This window comes from Branchiostoma lanceolatum, chromosome 7 (genome assembly GCF_035083965.1).
Source record: "Branchiostoma lanceolatum isolate klBraLanc5 chromosome 7, klBraLanc5.hap2, whole genome shotgun sequence".
NCBI classification, from domain to species: Eukaryota; Metazoa; Chordata; class Leptocardii; order Amphioxiformes; family Branchiostomatidae; genus Branchiostoma; species Branchiostoma lanceolatum.
The window spans coordinates 21,146,882-21,165,893 of record NC_089728.1 but is presented as its reverse complement, the minus strand read 5'-3'; the positions used below and the strand labels follow the sequence as shown (position 1 = coordinate 21,165,893).

At 42.9% G+C, this 19,012-nt stretch overlaps 1 protein-coding gene across 1 annotated transcript in view; it reads left to right on the top strand.

Moving 5' to 3' along the window:
- Positions 1-19,012, top strand: part of LOC136438709 (uncharacterized) — a 46,179-nt gene that overhangs the window by 25,044 nt on the left and 2,123 nt on the right. Inside the window, exons 24-48 of the mRNA XM_066433622.1 lie at positions 542-781; positions 981-1,169; positions 1,447-1,653; positions 2,366-2,620; positions 3,354-3,596; positions 5,314-6,042; positions 6,944-7,105; positions 7,341-7,502; positions 7,645-7,806; positions 7,945-8,154; positions 8,308-8,997; positions 9,144-9,371; positions 9,593-10,464; positions 10,711-10,855; positions 11,019-11,139; positions 11,922-12,055; positions 12,370-12,601; positions 13,052-13,254; positions 13,741-13,935; positions 14,232-14,471; positions 14,932-15,105; positions 15,235-15,444; positions 16,112-17,095; positions 17,414-17,710; positions 18,636-18,824. Coding sequence (XP_066289719.1) covers positions 542-781; positions 981-1,169; positions 1,447-1,653; positions 2,366-2,620; positions 3,354-3,596; positions 5,314-6,042; positions 6,944-7,105; positions 7,341-7,502; positions 7,645-7,806; positions 7,945-8,154; positions 8,308-8,997; positions 9,144-9,371; positions 9,593-10,464; positions 10,711-10,855; positions 11,019-11,139; positions 11,922-12,055; positions 12,370-12,601; positions 13,052-13,254; positions 13,741-13,935; positions 14,232-14,471; positions 14,932-15,105; positions 15,235-15,444; positions 16,112-17,095; positions 17,414-17,710; positions 18,636-18,824 — 7,473 coding nt within the window. The remainder of the gene's footprint in view (positions 1-541; positions 782-980; positions 1,170-1,446; positions 1,654-2,365; positions 2,621-3,353; positions 3,597-5,313; positions 6,043-6,943; positions 7,106-7,340; positions 7,503-7,644; positions 7,807-7,944; positions 8,155-8,307; positions 8,998-9,143; positions 9,372-9,592; positions 10,465-10,710; positions 10,856-11,018; positions 11,140-11,921; positions 12,056-12,369; positions 12,602-13,051; positions 13,255-13,740; positions 13,936-14,231; positions 14,472-14,931; positions 15,106-15,234; positions 15,445-16,111; positions 17,096-17,413; positions 17,711-18,635; positions 18,825-19,012) is intronic.

The window sequence follows — 19,012 nt, the reverse complement described above, 5'->3', positions numbered from 1 at the left end:
ACTTCATGTTTTAGATATCTGAAAACTTTGACATCAACTTTGGAACAGGCTTAGCAGGGGTGAATTAGCTCTTATGTACCGAGTCACTAACGAACTGGAAAAACTGGTTGAATATATTGAGTCACTAACTCATAATGGCCGTATGCAAATGTCTCTGATTGATATATCAGTGGCATTTACCAACGGCCATAGACTAAGGTTGGACCAGACGACTGTCCCCATGGTTACAATGTATTGGCAGAAATTTGATCAGATATATAAAGGCCGTAAAGTCATACACCTAGAATAGTAATGGTGAACTCTACTAGTAGAGTTCCGGACTCTATTGGATTCCAATCTTTACTGTGACAGATACATGTATGTACCTTTATTCACAACACATTAGTCGACAACTACCAGGAGGACTGCATGACAACTTTCTACTGTGTCTTAAAGATGAGGAATGAGAGAGCCAGAGAGATTCACACATACACGCAGAAAAAGGAAGGGTGGTATAGAGGGAGTGTCAATTCATTTAATCATCCATTTTGTCTTTTTTCAGACATCGAAAAACCACACTTTTCCCAATGTCCGCAAGACCAAACGTTTTACGCTGATCGGGGTTCCCAGTCCACCTTCGTGAATTGGACCGTGTCGGCCATTGATAACTCAGGGGATATTCCCACAATTGCCTGCAGCCAGTCGCCGGGAGTACTTCCAGCAGGCGATTACCAGGTCTCGTGTACTGCTACCGATGCTACAGGAAACACGGAAACCTGTTCTTTTGACGTAAGAGTAAAAGGTATGTACATCAAGTCAATGCTTGAGACACTAGAGGATAATGTAACTGTTGAGTTACCATGGTCAATACTGACCGACGGAGGCCATATATGAGTTACCCCTTGAGACAGTTTATGTGTTCTCTGATACAACTTTGATTTTTTTTTGCCAACCTTACAATTTGCATTTACTCCTGATTCAGACTATACTTCCTTCTCCAGTGAGAAGATGCCAGCAGCTGCTTCCCCCTCTTTACGGAACATTTGCCGGGACATGCGACACCACGTACGGCAGTACCTGCCGGATCACATGCATGACTGGCTATCAACTAGAAGGATCAGATTCCGCAACATGCGAGATGCAGGGTAACAGCGTCGTTTGGGTCAGGGCTACTACTCCTGTTTGCAAAGGTTTGTTCCTTATCTATAATGATGTTACGATGTAAGAGAGGTCATATTTTCTGTGTCGCTATTCTTATCGCCGTACTGATGCGCTCACTTTATGTCTTGAAAACTACTGAAAACGAAGTTCAGCTAATGTAGGTCAGCCGTTTGCTTCAGAGTACTTTTTTTCATTACAGTGTTTTATCAATTTTTCCTTTTAAACTTAATTGAAAGGTATACCTATAAAACCGTGATTTAAAATCTTGGATAAGGCGGACTAACACCTAGTTGACATATTTTACAGCACTGAGCTGCGCCCCCCTGCAAACACCTACTAACGTCGGTGTGTTCCCATCTAACTGTGCCGGGCCTGGCGACGTCCAAAGGGGAACCGCGTGTAGCTTTGACTGTCGGTCAGGATACCAACTGGAAGGCGATGGTCGTACGATTTCTTGTAACCTCGATGGAGCGTGGGATAGAAATGAAACCATGGTCCCAAGTGGATGTACAGGTATATATGGCTTACTCTCTCCCCTATAACATATTGACGCACTAAAACCGGAGTCTCTGTCGAGGAACTTTGGCCGACTGATAAGTATCTAATACAAGCTCAGAAGAGGACAAGAAATTGTCATGTTTTTAAGTACCAGAGTTATCAACCAAAGATTGATGTGTTCAAAAATCCGTAATTTCCGAGAACCATAGTAGAATGGAACTCGTTGTCATCAATTCCCCCTAGGAGCATCCTCACTAAATAGCTTTAGAGAACTGTTGAAGTCAGATGTGCAAAGACTAGACCGTTCGGTGCAATATAACCAGCTGCTGCCGCGCCGCGTGCCTGCGAAGCTGGTGTGTTACGCCGAATGGCTATGTAGATACAGATACAGATATAGGTACAGATACAGAATTTGATCGGCAAAACGTCGTCGAACTCTAAAATTTACAGAAAGTCGTAATTGTTATCTGAAAATCTGCCATCTGACCTTTTCTAATATGTGTATTAGAAAGTCAGTGACTTGCGACGGTGGGCCGATCCCAAAACTGCGCAGCGATCGAGAGGACAGCCGCCTTGATGTTGTCCAAAATATCTTTTCGAGCTACGTGTAGCTGAATCATCGGACGTGCTATTTTCTAGCTCTGTGACGGGGGCACGCGATGTCTCATTTTTTTGTGTGTGGTTATCTATCTGTAACTGACAATATTTTGTTCATCACTTTATTCAGACATCACAGAACCAACACTGCTGACCTGTCCTGGACCTCAGTACGGCACCATTACTGACAGTTCGTTCCTTGGAGCCAGCGTTTCCTTTGACATCCCACAAGCCACGGACAACTCAGGGGAGACATTAACCATCACCAAGCTACCTATAGACATAACCTCACCCTACAACTTTACAGAAGACACGGTCGTGACGTACGAGTTCCACGACTCCGGTGGCAATTCGGTCACGTGTACCTTCATTGTCTACATCAAGGGTAACGCTATTTCATTATGTCAAAATTCATACAAGACCCATCAGTTAGCCTGGTATCTATCCTATTTTAGCTCAAGCTCCCATCCCTTATCGCTTCCATGCTGGATAGTTTGTCACTAACTGATAAATGGCAGCTTACTTGAATATTCACTTGAGCAATGGCTCCGGGCCGCATGATTTGCATAGTAAGGAGGTTCCAAAAGGTATTCAAAATTTCAATCTCCTCACTCTGCTTCCGAGAAACTTTCAATACCCGAAATAATGCATGACGTAAGGGACAAACGTTAGATGAAGACAGGGAAGGAGGGCGACTGAAGGAGTGAGTCGAAGCTTAATTAGGATGGATACCTGGCTACAGTAATCTTTTCAGACAATTTGTTTTATCTCTAGAAAGGTGTAAAGGACCTAATTCCTGTGCTTTGTCACCATTGCCTTTATATTTTCCCTGTAACCACTTATATTGTATATTGTTCATTAACCAAGTGCTAGCCTTGTGTAAAAGCCTACCTAGCTGGGTAGCTCTAGTAGAGCCGAACACATAAATCAAATAAGATATATAGATCATTAACTACATACTACAATCATTTTATCCATTCGCATGGTAATCTATTAATCATTTCAGAGAATTCAGACTCATCTTACTAACCTTGTTCAGGCAACTTTCACAGATATGTGGAGTTTATGCCATGTTACAGATATCATTCCATATGCATGGTCATAATAATTTTTCCCAGGAGAACTTCCTCCAAACGTCGTCTTCTGTCCGGATGGTCTCACCATCACAGCCACTGATCGCCTTGCTGAAGTGTCCTGGCCAGAGCCTGTTTTCGACGATCCAACCGGTAGTGATTTGGATGTCTCATCCAACATAGCGAACAACGGGTCTCTGCCCTGGGGTGACCACTCTGTTACCTACACTGCTACCAACGTTGACAACGGCCAAAGTACTACCTGTACTTTTCTTGTCGTCGTCAGACGTAAGTTTTTTTCTCTTGCTTCCAGATTTTGTCATCTCTCTATGTGCAATGTTTCTAGCATAACTAGCATGTTCCACGAACACATTATCTTCGCCAAATAATCAAGGCTTATCATGGAGAGTGATTAATATGTACCTGCTTATCACCCCCTGCAAATTTGCTCATGCACCATACCATTTGGAAGTTATGATGGGGCGAATGAGTCCAGTCTAGATATGGTTAAAAAATCATTTGGTGGTACAGGACTAGTATATGTGTAGAGTGTGCTGATATATGTTATAACTGGTCATGAAAAAATATGAGTATGTTGATATTATATGGGCCACAAAGGTTCGATATTGCAGTGTTGTAAGTTGAAAGTGATGATGAAATAGTACAGTCAATATATATGAATAGAATAAATCTGGCTGGTGGTTGACGTGTTTTTAGGTGTTTTTGTCCTGCTGGGCTTTCTATTTTGTCCTTATTTCATTATGTCGCCAACAGTGTTGAACAAAAATGCCTAAACTGAACGCGTTAAACCAGCAGGACCCACACCTCTTCTTGGAGAATAGTTTATTTATTTGACCTACATGTACGTTTATGCAAGGCCATCTGTTTACATGACCTGACACTGTCCCATGTCCCATTGAAATGCAGTAGGTTAACAAACTTTCCTTAATAATTATGCAAATTAGCTCCTGATTTGCATAATTAGTCATTGATAATGTAAAGCACCATCTGAGCTCTCTACATACCAAACATCACGACGATCTGTCGACCCCTTCTCAAGTTATTCATGTCCGAATGTCAAAACAAAAACACCCACTGCAGTTCTAAACAAGCCGCTAGGGAGCCAAAATTTACAGAACTTACTTTCTATGGCATGAATTATCTACCACACAAAAATCATGACCATAGCACTTTCAGAAAATATGCCCATAAATTTTGAAGCTCCGCTGCAGGTACCCGCTAGAAGGCCCATTATCGAACTTGACCTTCCTTTCTGTAAACCCTACCTATCCACTAAATATCATACGGATCCATCAACAGCTTCTCGAGTTATGCTGGCGACATACAAATACACATCCACACAAAGCCCGCTGCAGTACAAACGGAAAATACCAGGGGAACCATTTTTCAACTTGATCCCCGTTTTCACAACATCTACACACCTGCAAAAAATCATGAAGATCCATCAACGTTTCCGTCTCTTTTTTTGCCTACATACAAACACAAAAAAAATGTAAAGTCTGTTGCAGTACTGTTGAAAAACGCAAGGTGAACCATTTTCGAACTTAAGTTTCCTTTGCACAACCACTACACACCTACCAAAAATCAGAAAGATTTATTGAAGCTTTCTTGAGTTATGCTCCTGACATACATTCAGACCCACCCAACAGATTTTTCAACCGAAAACATAATCTTCTCCGAGTACAAGTACTCGGCGAAGATAAAAAGGAGCACAGTTTTACCCCATTTAAGTGTGAAGAAAAAATTCCAATTGCTGCTTGCCGAAATTTTGCAGACATGCGTGATTGGCTTTCTGAAATGTCATTATATCCGATATCGCCTACTGTTCAACATAAAAATTGTCATTCTATTTAAGACTGGTAGTTTAATCCTAGCGTACGTCATTTGACAGTTATACGATGTCAAGATAGGGACAGATAGGGTTAATTACTGAAGATATGGTGTGACCGAGAGAGCTTATCAAGATATCACTTTTTTTCTCCAGCTGTTGCATGTCCCCCGTTAAATCCTCCACGTTTCGGTGCCCTTGCCTGCGACACATGGGTGTACGGCAAATTCTGCTCCATGTTTTGTGACGCTCAGCACGACATTCCAAGGGGCACAAGTCCTGGTGACAAGTACATCTGTGGGGCAAGCGGAATTTGGTCACCCCCTCCCCCTGTACCGGACTGTGTCAATAGCTACAGACCAAACCGCTTCATCTTGCCCTCCGAGCTACATTACTTTTCGGGAGACTGCTCCGACCCAAGCGTTCAAGCCGACATCGCCCAGCGGTTTGTCACCATTTTGAACGGCTCTGACTTTGGAAGCGCTTGTTCAGATTCTGTAGGTTGTTCGTGGGAAAACGTGGAAGTGGTCTGCGGGGCTAATTCGAGGCGACGCTCACTTGGGAGGCAAAGCAAGCTTGTAACAGGGCGTATGGTTGACATCACCGGTCGGTCGTCCGGACAGTACCTGCTCACGATGAAATTTTCCTTGGTGGTCAACATGACCGACGACGACCCATCTCTATCGTCTGTAGACAGGTACTATGCAGCTGACGATCAGCTACTCATGATGACTGATGTCATTCAGGCCGAAATCTATACCGGAGACTTTGATGTTAGCGTCCCAGGACTCCCTGTCCAAGTCGATCAGAACTCTCTCACGTACGGTTGGTCCGAGCTAGACTGTCCCAAGGGGTTCTCAGAACAACCCGACAGCATGAACTGCGGTAGGTGGCTTTTAGTTGTAGTTATGTCCTTTTTCTTTAAAATACTGTGCATGATAAAACTGCACATGCTATGAGATGTTACAAAAAGTGAAACATGTACTTGTTATCTCCATGAAAAAAGACTTTTTCATGGGGATATTGTTTTGCGTGCGTTTTCGTGTGTGATATAATCCTGTGTGTATGTTTGTGTCACCGGACGCTTAAATTCAGCATAACTAAAGAACGTGTGAATGGATTGTAATGATATTTGGTATGTGGGTAGGTACTGGGAGGAGAAAGGTCAAGTTGAGTTTTGGGCCCCCTGGTATGTGTCACTAGAGCTGCAATGGCGTATTTGTAAAAATCTTCCAAGGAGAATAGCTGAAGAAAGGATCGATAGATTTTCATGTTATTTGATACGCAGGTAGGTTGGACAGAGACGTACAAACTGAAGTGCAAATTATGCAAATTGGGACTGAATTTGCATATCATTAAGTAATGAGGAATATCTACTCCTCCATTGTAGGTGTGCTTTGAGGTCGCACCTGTCACCGCTGTTGGTCTCTTATCTAGGTCAAGTATTCCCCAGGTCCCAACAGCTGGTAGTCAAACCACAAATGGGTACACTACCAAACCTGTGTAATTGTTTATATTATGTGGATACCCTCGGAAAAATACAACAAAACAACCAGTGGCAAAAACAAATAACTAGGGCAAATAAAACACATCATATATAAAAACAAATTTCATGGAGATTTTTGGTCTTCGGACTCTTGTTTTTTAACGGTTAACTTGCTCTTCAGTTGCTACATATTCAGGAGAAATTTGTACAACCCCATGTTTTACTTCACACGATATGGACCAAACAAAGACACAAGCAAAAAAACAAAGCAGTCGCTAACTCATGTTAATACACGTTCAGTTGGATGTCCAACTGGTACGTACTATGACGAAGACGCGGACGACTGTCTCAAGTGTTCTGTCGGCTTCTACCAAGACGAGGAGGGCCAGTTCCAATGCAAGACCTGCCCTCCAGGAACTTCAACTATCGACGAAGGCGCAAGGAACCTAACAGAATGCCTAGGTACTTGTCGCTGTCTATGTTGGTTCAAGTTGACGTAGAGTACAAGACTGAGATTGATATTGACTATTATTGTCTGACAATTACTTCCCTGCATATGTCCTAGAAATCTAGAAATCAAAAGTGATAATCTAACATATATCTTGTGCATTGCATGTTGATTTCTTTACTTATGGCATGAGTTTACATTTCAAAAGTTTTACTTACGACTAACTTGTTGTTTTGATTTTCCGCCTAGACCTATGTCCACCTGGAAGCTACTCTAACACTCGTGTTGTGCCGTGCACCAAGTGTGACGTTGGCTACTACCAAGAGCAGGAGGGACACACCAGCTGTAACAGATGTAACGCTTCTTTCTCGACTCTCACAATCGGATCCACCAGTGAATCGGACTGCAAAGGTAAGTTAATTCTATCTTTTGTTTGACTGTCCTCAAAATCACAGTTGCCAAATCAGATATCATACATGTACATTAGGTCAGTCAATCAAATCTTCGTACAAGTTCCGAAACACATCGTTAACTTTCCTCCTTGTTTTCTCAGAGTTTTGCCATGCAGGCACATACTCCGACAATGGCTTTGTCCCGTGCCTTCTATGTCCACGGAGATACTACCAACCATCACTGGGCCAGCAACAGTGTCTTCTATGTCCAGGGATGACAACTACATTATCAGAGGGGGCCATCTTATCATCAAGCTGCATAGGTACGCTGCAATAAAGCCATTATCGGATTGCATTACTTTCATAGAAAATTGTGTTTATACTTCACTCATGCCCTGTTTAGCTAATAGGATTGTGTCATTCATGGAGTCGCTAATTTTGATCATGTCCTTTTCTCCTAGACCTCAATGCTTGCGCAAGCATGCCGTGTGCCAATGGTGGCGTCTGTAACAGACTGATCGAAGGGTACACGTGCACCTGTGCCTCGGGTTTCGTCGGGGACAACTGTGAAGTGAACATAGATGACTGTGCGAGAAATCCGTGTCAAAACAACGGAACTTGCATAGATGGGATTGACAGTTACTTGTGTGCATGCAGTTATGGCTATACAGGTAACGTGTTGACTTTAGAACCCCTGCTGTCAAGTTATATATTCGATATATCATTGATAGTGATAATGGTTGGTTTCTTTCTGATAATTTTATTTAAGAAAGGCGTACTTTAATTTTGTAATCCTGATCGAATGCCATTGAATTTCACAACAGGTAACACTTGTGAAGAGGACATCGATGACTGTCAGCATCTGCCGTGCCTCAACGATGGGGCGTGTGAAGATCAAGTAGGACGTTTCATCTGCCACTGCCAACCGGGCTTTCTTGGAACCACGTGTGAACTTACAGTTGATGCTTGCTCTCATCATGAATGCAAAAACAGTGCAACGTGTGTCAGTAAGGCTACGTCATATGAGTGCGTTTGTCCAAATGGCTTCACGGGAGATTTGTGTGAGACTAACATAGATGACTGCCGTGGAAACCCTTGCCTTCACAACGGCGTGTGTGTTGACGGTGTCATGGATTTCACATGTCTGTGCACCGGGGGCTACACGGGTAGATTGTGTGAAGTAGATCTGGATCTTTGTGAATCCGGACCTTGCCTTAACAGCGGCACTTGCGTAGACCTCGGTGACGATTTTGCTTGTCAGTGTGTCGAAGGACTGGCGGGAAAAACCTGCGAGTCATCAAGAGATCAGTGTTCACCTCAACCGTGTCTCAACGGTGGCAGTTGTGTAGCACAGCCGCACACGGGTGACTACCTCTGTAGCTGTGCAGAAGGATTTGCAGGCATTCATTGTGAAGTAGACATCGACGAATGTGCAACTGAGCCCTGCTCAAATGACGCGATGTGTGTAGACGGGATTAATCACTATTCCTGTGTCTGTACCAATAGCTTTTTTGGTAAGTACTCATTTCGTAACTATTAATTGAAAAGTGAAAAAAATGACAGTATCAACTACTGCAATTAGTGCAACAGTGCAAGTGAGTGAGCCTGTCAGTCAGTGCTACACAGTCTTTCTGAAATGTATTTTTTTCATTCTCTCCAGGTCAAAACTGCGAGGAAGCCGCTGACTACTGCGCCTCAGCTCCGTGCATGAACAATTCCACCTGCCTCTCTGAACAAGATGGGTACCGCTGTATCTGTCCGCCAACAGCGACAGGACCTACATGTGGTACTCCTGTAGATCCCTGTACATCAGGTCCATGTGAAAACAATGGGTCTTGTGTAGTAGATGGCAACAGCTACACGTGTTATTGCAGTCCTGATTTCACAGGTAATCAAGACAGAAAGTAGCCAAACGGATTTCAAATATGTAATGATGCATACATGTAAGAGATTTAAACCTTCATTTAGTTTACTGCTGTACCATTTACATCTTTTGACAGGCTTCCTACAAGTTTTCGCCAAACCCCTCTATCTAGGAATAGAATATTAATAGCGGCGCAGTGTTGTATTCTCACTTTCACATCTGAATGTGGCGTTGTTACATTACAGGTCCAACGTGTGATACGGAGGAGGATAGTTGCGCGGATGATCCCTGTGCAAACGGCGGGCTATGCACTGATGGCTTTGGTATATTTTCCTGTGCCTGTCCCCACGGATTCACTGGCTTAACGTGTGAACAGGAGATTGATGAATGTATCAGCAACCCTTGTCAAAACTCGGGTGTATGCGTCGACAAGGAAGCCGGGTACGATTGTTTGTGTCCCACGGGTACATCGGGAACCCACTGCGAAGAGAACTTTGATGACTGCTACAACGTGACTTGTCATAATGGCGGTTCATGCATTGACCTTGTAAGTTCATTCCTTTGCGACTGCTCTTCTGGGTACGAGGGTAAATTCTGCGAGAGCGAAGTCAACGAATGTAACGTCTACCCCTGCAAAAACTCAAGATCATGCCTTGATCTTCTGAATGACTACGAGTGCGAATGTGAAGCAGGATGGACGGGTAAAAACTGCGAGACCAATATCGACGACTGTTCCTCTAATCCTTGTGAAAACGGTGGAACATGTCACGACCGTGTCAGCAGTTACACATGTACGTGTTTGGATGGATTTGTGGGGCTCCGGTGTGAAGTCAACATTAACGAATGCAAGGAAACTCTCTGTGAAAACGGTGGTACTTGCGTTGATGGTGTGGGAACTGCGTCGTGCATCTGCGGGCTAGGTTGGACCGGTACATACTGTCAAGTGGAGGTTGACGAGTGTAGCCTGGAGCCTTGCATGAACGGAGGGGGATGTATTGACACCATTGGGTCATTTGTCTGCAACTGCGTGGATGGCTTTACAGGGAGACTTTGTGAAGAGGACATAAACGATTGTGACATATCCAGATGCCTGAATGGCGGAACATGCGTAGACCAGGTAATTGGCATTATGTAAGATTTACTTGGCACAACTTTGTACTCAATGGTATCTTTGTTCCTTTAAACACTCATCTCGTGATATACGTATAAATGCTCTCATCCAACTTGCTGTCGTCTTCCAGAAAGAATATTTTAAGATAAAACTGCAAATAACATTATAATACACAAGCTAATGACGCTTCGAGATTTTGGTCGGATGTAATCGCTATATCTCCAGCGAATCACACTTACTGTTACATTCCAGGTTGCCAGGTACACGTGTAGATGTCCTCCAGGCTACACCGGCATGAACTGCGAAGTCAACATCGACGAATGTTCATCACAGCCATGTCGGAACGGCGGACAATGCATCGATGAATCCGATGGCTTTATCTGCGTCTGTCCTGAAGGTAATAAAAAATCGTAGCCTCTTCGAGTTACAATGAAGAACAATTAGATGTTTATTTTTCAGTGTCTTTTCACCGTGCTTTTTGGCATTGTTTGAAATTTGTTGCATTACAAAAATATGATGTCTTTAACTAATCGCCATTTTAATGTGTTGCTTTTCGAAAGGATTTACGGGTCGAACATGTGACGTCAACATAAACGACTGCATCCCCAACATGTGCGAGAATGGAGCCACCTGTCTTGACGAGATTGGCGACTACACCTGTATTTGCAAGCTAGGATTCAGGTGAAGTCTCAAAGCTTGCTCCTTCTGTTCAAGATAGATATAGATATATATATATATATGGGTCATTCTTTTAGAGATTAAAGCTAAAAACACCTAAACAACATTTTTGCCTTGACTCTCTTTTTATGGCCTTTCTTAGCTATTCGGGCCACATAGGTGTAGCTATTTCTAGCCTTATTGTATCTGGTTCGTGTCTCTTGGGTTGGGCTTGCTTTGTACTGGCGCCATGATTGTAGTTTTTTCTGTAGGGCTCTATCGCACGCACCGTTGAACCATGCAAGTTTTCCATCGAATTATCAACTTACCACAAGACTCACTGCACAGCGTCCAGATCCAGCCTCTAGAACAGCGAAGAAATGTTGGAGCCCTCACACTTCTACACATAATGTACTACCAAAACGCACCGACTTTACTGAACAACCTGCTACCTGAGCCCTACGTTCATCGCCGAGAAACTCACCTGTCCACATCCCAACACAGTGCAGCCCTAGAACCTGTCAAGTCATCCTCCTCCTGGCACAGAAGAACATTTATCCCTGCTACAGTTAAGCTGTGGAACAGCCTCCCGCAGGACATTGTGAACACCAAGGACTCTCAGAACTTTAAATGTAAAGTTAACGCCCACCTCAGCGCCACTCGTCAGCGCCCTGTATAATGAACATTATTCAGCTCTGCTGCTAAGCTGAGGGCATGGCAACAGCATAGATAAAAAAACTAAAAGAAAGGATAAGTTCTGGAAACATATTTCATGCAATAACCGAGGTCATAATTGCCGTCCACAGTGGTCGTCGCTGTGAAGTGGACGTCGATGACTGTGCCAGCCATCCATGTGCGAACAGTGCAACTTGCCTGGATGGAATCAACACGTACACTTGCCTATGTCCACCGGGATATGATGGGGTTAGATGCGATATCGGTAAGAGGCGAATACAAAAGACATGCTTGGTTTATTGCAGGCTTTGGCAATTATGTAGATATTCCTGTAAAACAAAGAGTGCGATATCTGCACGGAAAAAAAATTAGGAGGGTTTTATCATTTGTCAGGTAGTCCGGTTGAGGTAATGCAGGCAGGGTATCCAGATCATCATAGCTGAAAATGTTTACATGACATACAAAGTATATGGATATTCTAACAGCAAAGTTGAATTTGGAATACCTAATGCATTCTGTGACTTGGTGGCAGTTGACCTAATGAAGTATTGACAACGAGTTCCTTGCGTTTTGTATCAGCCCTTCCCACAGATTTTGACATCCACGTGACTTCATCAGACAACAATCATTACTCCGAGGTTTCGAAACAAAACATCAACGGCATGTCTGCTATTGCCTGGTGGATGCGTGCAACACAGGCGCCAAATAACTACGCCCCAGTAACGGTTGCTGTCACAAGGAATAACAGCGACTCGAGGGAACCTTTGTTCGTTGTGCAAAACCCTAACCGCCTTGAGGTTGTTTTATCCGGGTAAGATACATTATATTCTTTACCCTTGATATACTGTATACATGTAAATGCATTCAAGTTTGGCTGGTTTTTATTTCGCGCCAAGGCGAAAAAAGTTTGCAGCAGCGCTATAGTCAGATACTGCTACAGTACTAGACAAAAATGTTCGCGGTGGTTTTAATTTCGCGGTGAAACGGTTGCCGAGAAAACCGCGAACATAAAACCACCGCGAACATTTCTGCATTTACAGCAATCTTAAACGTTTTGTGAAATTTCAAGTGGGCAAAGGTTACTTACTGACTTAATAAAGCTGTAAACATTAGATTAGTGTCATTCTAGGACGCTTTTTGTTTTAAGAATTTCGCATAGTCGATTCCTGGTTCCTTCCATGCGCTTTAGATTTCATTAAAAAAATGGCTTAGCTTAGTTTCAAATTGTAACATATCATGGCTGTTTTCCGTTTGTATCCAGTACTACCATTCAGTCGTCTGTAAACTGTGCCGATGGCGGATGGCATCATATCGCCATCACATATCAGCAAATAACAGAGGTACTAGCTCTTTACGTCGACGGAGTAATGGAAAACGCAACCCACATACCTAGTCTACAAAACCCGTCGCCAGCCAACGCCTTTGTCGTCTCTGTTGCTACTGGTGTGACCAATACTTATATCGGTTAGTAACCATATGAACTTTCTGATGTTGTCTCTGTGATGGTGTCAAACGCTTTCGTAAGAATGCACTTATATCTGATGCTACCCTTTTTTGCCACGCAACCTCCATGCGGTTGCTGCCATTATGCTGGGTATGCCGTAGTCTGGAGTCCAGCCTTCTTAACTTTAGTCCGCTACCCAATTGCAAGCGAGGAGCGGAGCTTGGGTAGCGGACCAAACCTAAGAAGGCTGGACTCTAAGCTACGTAAAAACCACCATTTATCTTGTTTCCGTTATGGGCGGACTTCAGTACATGTAAACGTGTGTTGTAAGTTATGGCTGATTGAACATTAACAGTATACATAATCAATGCGAGAGTGCCATAATTTCCTTGCCGTAAATGATAAGAATGTCATACTTGTGACATGTGTATGCCAGTTAAAGGTGTACATCACCATGCACAGATTATGCAAATGTGGAAGCCATGTGTTGTTGATGTTGCACGTAGGAGAACCCACGTTTCAAGGAGAGATCAGCCAGCTCAATGCATGGACACGGGAGCTGTCCCAGCCCGAGATTTTGGAACTCAGCAGTACCTGCCAGACAATTGTTATAGGGGATGCCGTTGCGTGGTCTGACTTCGTGGCTGCTACACAGACGGATCCCCAGTATGGCGCCATTTCGTCGCCGTCAGCTTGTGACTGTAAGCACCATTCAGCTTCTTCTTTTACTATTCAAGGTTCTCTGTAACTTAATGCTTCTTTGAGGTGTAACGTTAATGACTTACAACTGAGCGAGCTATGCGGTATTGATTTAAGAATGACCATAGGAGTATGTAGCAACTTGAAAAACTACAAAATCTGTTTGCAAACCTAAAATGCATAAATATCATAAGATTAACGATACAGCTCGGTGCACTCCGTCCTTGTGGCTTTCAAAAGTATATAACTGCAACTGTATGATAACTGATACATGTATCACCCCTTTTTTCCTTTACAGCTGAAGACCAATGTGAAAGCTCTCCGTGTTTCAACGGCGGCACTTGCAACGACGGGTTCCTGGCCTTCACCTGCACATGTCCTCGAACCCACTTCGGACAACGTTGTGAGATTCAACTCAACCCCTGTGATGGGAACTTGTGTCAAAACGGTGCCGCCTGTCTTGCTGACATGGCGAGCATGACGTATACCTGCAGCTGCCCTGTAGGATTTTCAGGGGATCTGTGTAACGTGCTGTCAGGTGAATTTTACAATACAGCAAAGTTGTCTTACTTTATCCTTCATTACAACTTGGGAAAGAGGCTAAAATAATTCGCTGATCACGTAGAAACTATCATAATCATTTGGCTCACATGGTTAGTTTCAATTAATCCGAAACATCTGTCAATAATTCGCTGATCACGTACAAACTATCATAGCCATTTGGCTCACATGGTTAGTTTCAATCAATCCGAAACATCTGTCTAATATATAAGGTGTTGATTATACCACAAGTTTTTGCTTTGCATTTCTACGACGCTATATTTCATTAAGGTTCAGCTTTTAAAACGTTTATAATTGTCTAACGTACTGGGAAAGTGTGTAGGGAACCTGTGCATTGGATACGATTGTAGTGATTTGAAAAAAGAAATATATATAAGATGCATATAATAAACTCATAATATTGGTTGAACATGGTTCTATCTTTCATTACATTGTAGTTGATGGTGGCTGGAGCGAGTGGGGCGAGTGGAGTGCCTGCACTGCCACCTGTGGAAACTCTACACGCTCACGGCAACGTCTGTGCAACAACCCTCCTCCGCTAGGTGGCGGGAACCCGTGTACCGGGGTGTCTTTGGAAATAGAGACTTGCACCAACATACCTGACTGCACTCGTAAGTAAAAATGTAGTTGCTAGAGACACGTTCTTTGCAGTGTCGGAAGGAATATTTCCAACACACGCTTACCAAATTCATGAAACTATGAATGGCATCATCAATATCTATCACTTTCCATCCTTACAGAGTGTACCGAGTTGCGGCATCCGGAAAATGGCTACCTGGTCTGTAGTCCGGACGGGGAAGACACCAAGTGTGAGGTGCACTGCAGAGCTGGGTTCATGATGGTAGTCGACCCTGATCTGTATGTGGATCTTCGATGTGGTCCCTCTACTTGGTACACTTGGACACACCAAAGCCCCACAAATCTTCCAGGAAGGATACCTGGCTGTTCAAGTAAGAACTTTAACAATCAAAATAGACATTTCGTAACCTATATTCAAGACGGTCGTAAAGTTAGCTTAAATGCTATATCGCTCAACTGATATTACTAACGCATCTCTAAAATTCAAAATGTTGTTGAAATATATATGTATATATATAGAGAGAGTGGGGGAGGGAGAGAGAGATACATAGAGAGATAGAGACAGAGAGATAGAGAAAGTGAGATAAATAGATTGGTTGATAGATAGATAGATACTTGGATAGAGATAGACACAGCTTTTAGCTTTTCACTACAAATGTGTGTCATAATGATAACCAGTACAATGGTATCTATTTCATACATGTTCCTTCATTGCCGAACTGATTCATTTCGAACACAGGATGACATGAACCGAATATTTCGATTTGATTTTTGATTTTTACAAAAAAATTTCATACCTAAGATATCGATAAGACCAATACAAGCATGTTATTAGATTTTTGTTTGGAGAATAAGTGCCTCCCATTGAACAGTGTTATCATTTTACTACCGTAATATTTAATGATAGTTAACTCTCTGTGAATATCAGGTATAAAAGGCAAATGTATAAGTATACAAACATATATACGTAATAGATGACGATACAAGTTTGGCCATTTCTGACCTATGTAGAACTAAACATAACATCTTTCTTTGCAGAGAAAGAGCTCCCAACCTCAGTAGCTGTGGACTACGTCATTCGGTACAAAAATGTAAGCGAAGACCCTTTCGCATCAATGTTCACAGATCAGGTTCAGGGCCCCAGTGCTTCGTTTTTCAACGAACATGCTTACGAACATGCTTTTGATTCTGTTGTGACACAGAATCTTTTGTCCTTGGACTGTATCACCAGTCATACCTGTCACAAAGATGGTTCTGAAGTTCGCTTCGAAAACGTCACGGAAGGCAACGATACCAGACTGGATGTCGTCGGTCATATCTACATGTCTACGCAGGTGCAGCAAGTGTCAGACCCTGTTCTAACTCTTGCTCAGTCATCAAAATACCGCTTCCAAATGGACGTGATTTCGAACGGTTTTGTTGCTGGAAATCCAGCGTTGACCTCCGTTGGAAACCCAAGCCTGGTTGACGGCATATCAGGCAAGGCCATATCTCTAGACGGACAGACGCAATACCTGAATGCAGGACAGTTTCCAGGAGAATGCCTCGGTTCGTCTATGTATTGTCCAAACGGTTATACAATCACAGCATGGCTCCGTGTAAATAGTGTCCCATCGTCACCAAACCAGGACGTGTACTACCTAAGCAATGGTGGTCAGACGTCTTCCTCCCGAGGATTTGCTGTCGGATACAGAGGGGGCTTCTTCTCACGAATAAGCTACGACCGTCGCTATCATACTCTAGCCTTCTCGGTAGACATGCAAACTTGGTTCAACATAGCCATCACGTGGATGCCCGGAGGATATTCTACACTTTACATCAATGGTACCTACGTTAACGCAACGGCCACCGACGGTAGCCTGTCGGCTTTGGCATCGGATACGCGAACTCAGTTCTTCATAGGAGCCCCCAACAACATGGGTAACCCGTCTTCAGATCTACTTGGACATGCCGATGTCGATGATGTGCTTTTTTGGGACCGGGTTCTTACGCATGGAGAGATCCGAGATCTGATGTCAGCAGGTAAGAAACGTTAGAGTCTGTCTACACTTTGATACGGTGTGATACACTGTGAGATTTAAGTAATTTTTTAGGAATTCTTTAGGAATTAATTTGTTTAGACATAAAAGCTTGCTATGATAATGTCTGTAACTGCCTTTAACCAACGGATCAAGGAACATGGCAAAAACTGTTTTTTGTTATCATTTTATTTTGGAAAGTAATTTTTCTGACATGAATTAGGTTGATTTATTGTACATAGTTACCGCAGTTATCGAAATATAGCAAGATGGTTAAGGTACCACTGATAGTTACTACTTTGTGATTTTCGTCCTCCAACAGAGCCAGTGACTGTTGAAAAGATCTGCCGAGGACACCATCTGACGTTAACTTGTGAATCAGAAGAAGTGATCACCATCCACTCAGCTACGTTCAGGGTTTCAGCATGTGGAGCACTGAACCCGTCACAGGTGGACCACTGTGTGGAGGATGCTGCTTTGGAATTTACCGTAAATCTCTGTGAAGGACAGAGAAGTTGCCACATCCATGCCACAAATGAGCTTTTTGGTAACGACTGCGTGGAGACGAGAAATGCGCTCGAGGTCCTCTACACATGCGACTCAGGCCAGTTTAAGGACAGTACGTACCATTGCATTCATATGTAATACGTATATTCAATAGAACGTTTTCCGAAATGTAAATAGTAATAACTTTATTGAAAATTCATGCCCGTAGCCTAATTGCAAGTATATGAATGACAAAACATTTCCATATCTACCTATATATCTAGTACCTGGTATGTATCTAATCTACTGATAGATGACAAAAGTGGTCTTCGTCACACTGACAGACGAACACCTTCTAAGAAGTATCTATCTGTGTACCTATCTTTCCGCATAAACGTAACGTTACCAATTATGGCCCAATTTATTCAAAACGTCATTTATCTTAACCCCGGGCGGACAGAGCCAAATGTTTAACACATTGAAGAAATATCAGGTCTTCGTAAAAGACAAATGCGTACGGTCTGTAAGTTTTTCTCCGCATGTTTAACGCCGTGCGAGCATGTATTTGTACTGAGGTCTATGATGTAGAATTGTGCTAAGGTTACCTACTATGGTCCACCTCAGTCTTTCCCTCTAGCGCTATACTTGAAGAACATAGATCAGAAAAAAAATGCACATAAATTGTCTAAAGTAGTCTACAGACAGATAATAGTAAATTCACTATGTTTGTCCTACCGCTTGCTTGACGCAATTGAAGAAAACAATGCTGTGCTGTAAATTTCAACCACACCGAGCGGCACGTGAACATCGTATGTTGGCGATGTTTTGACCTACGAAAATGTACTTTAAGTGAGGGGGGTCGCTGGGTTGTATCAAATCTTCCCAAATGTCAGCTACTTTAAAGTATACTAGCTACCTAGAGAGTAAGAAAAAAACTGATGAAGTGTGCGGTGTCGAATTACAGATGGAACACGTCATGCATGACGCTTTGAGGTGACTTTTTTTATTTCTAACGCACACGTTTATCAATTTGTGATCTAATGTATATTATGTTGAAGGAATCATGGAAAACATTGAAGAAGAATGGGACACCACCATGAAGAGCCTGGGAGGTATGGTGGAAAGAGGTGACTTCGATCTCAACGTGCTCCATCAGGACATCCCTGCAGACAGAAACAACACAGAAGACATGGAAGTGCAATTGATCTGCACTGGCAACATGGTTGGCTTGGGAATGTGTGGCAAGTGTTGGATTGAACATTCTATCATTTCAGTAATCAAGCTATGGTGATTAATCCTGAAGACAAAATTATACAATTCTCAATTCCAAACTGATGCAAAATCTTTACAGCTACCACTTGTTTCTATAAGTCTTAAACTACGCTTGTCAAATTAGATCGATCCGGCCAGTCACAATGGCATTCACAGGTTTTTC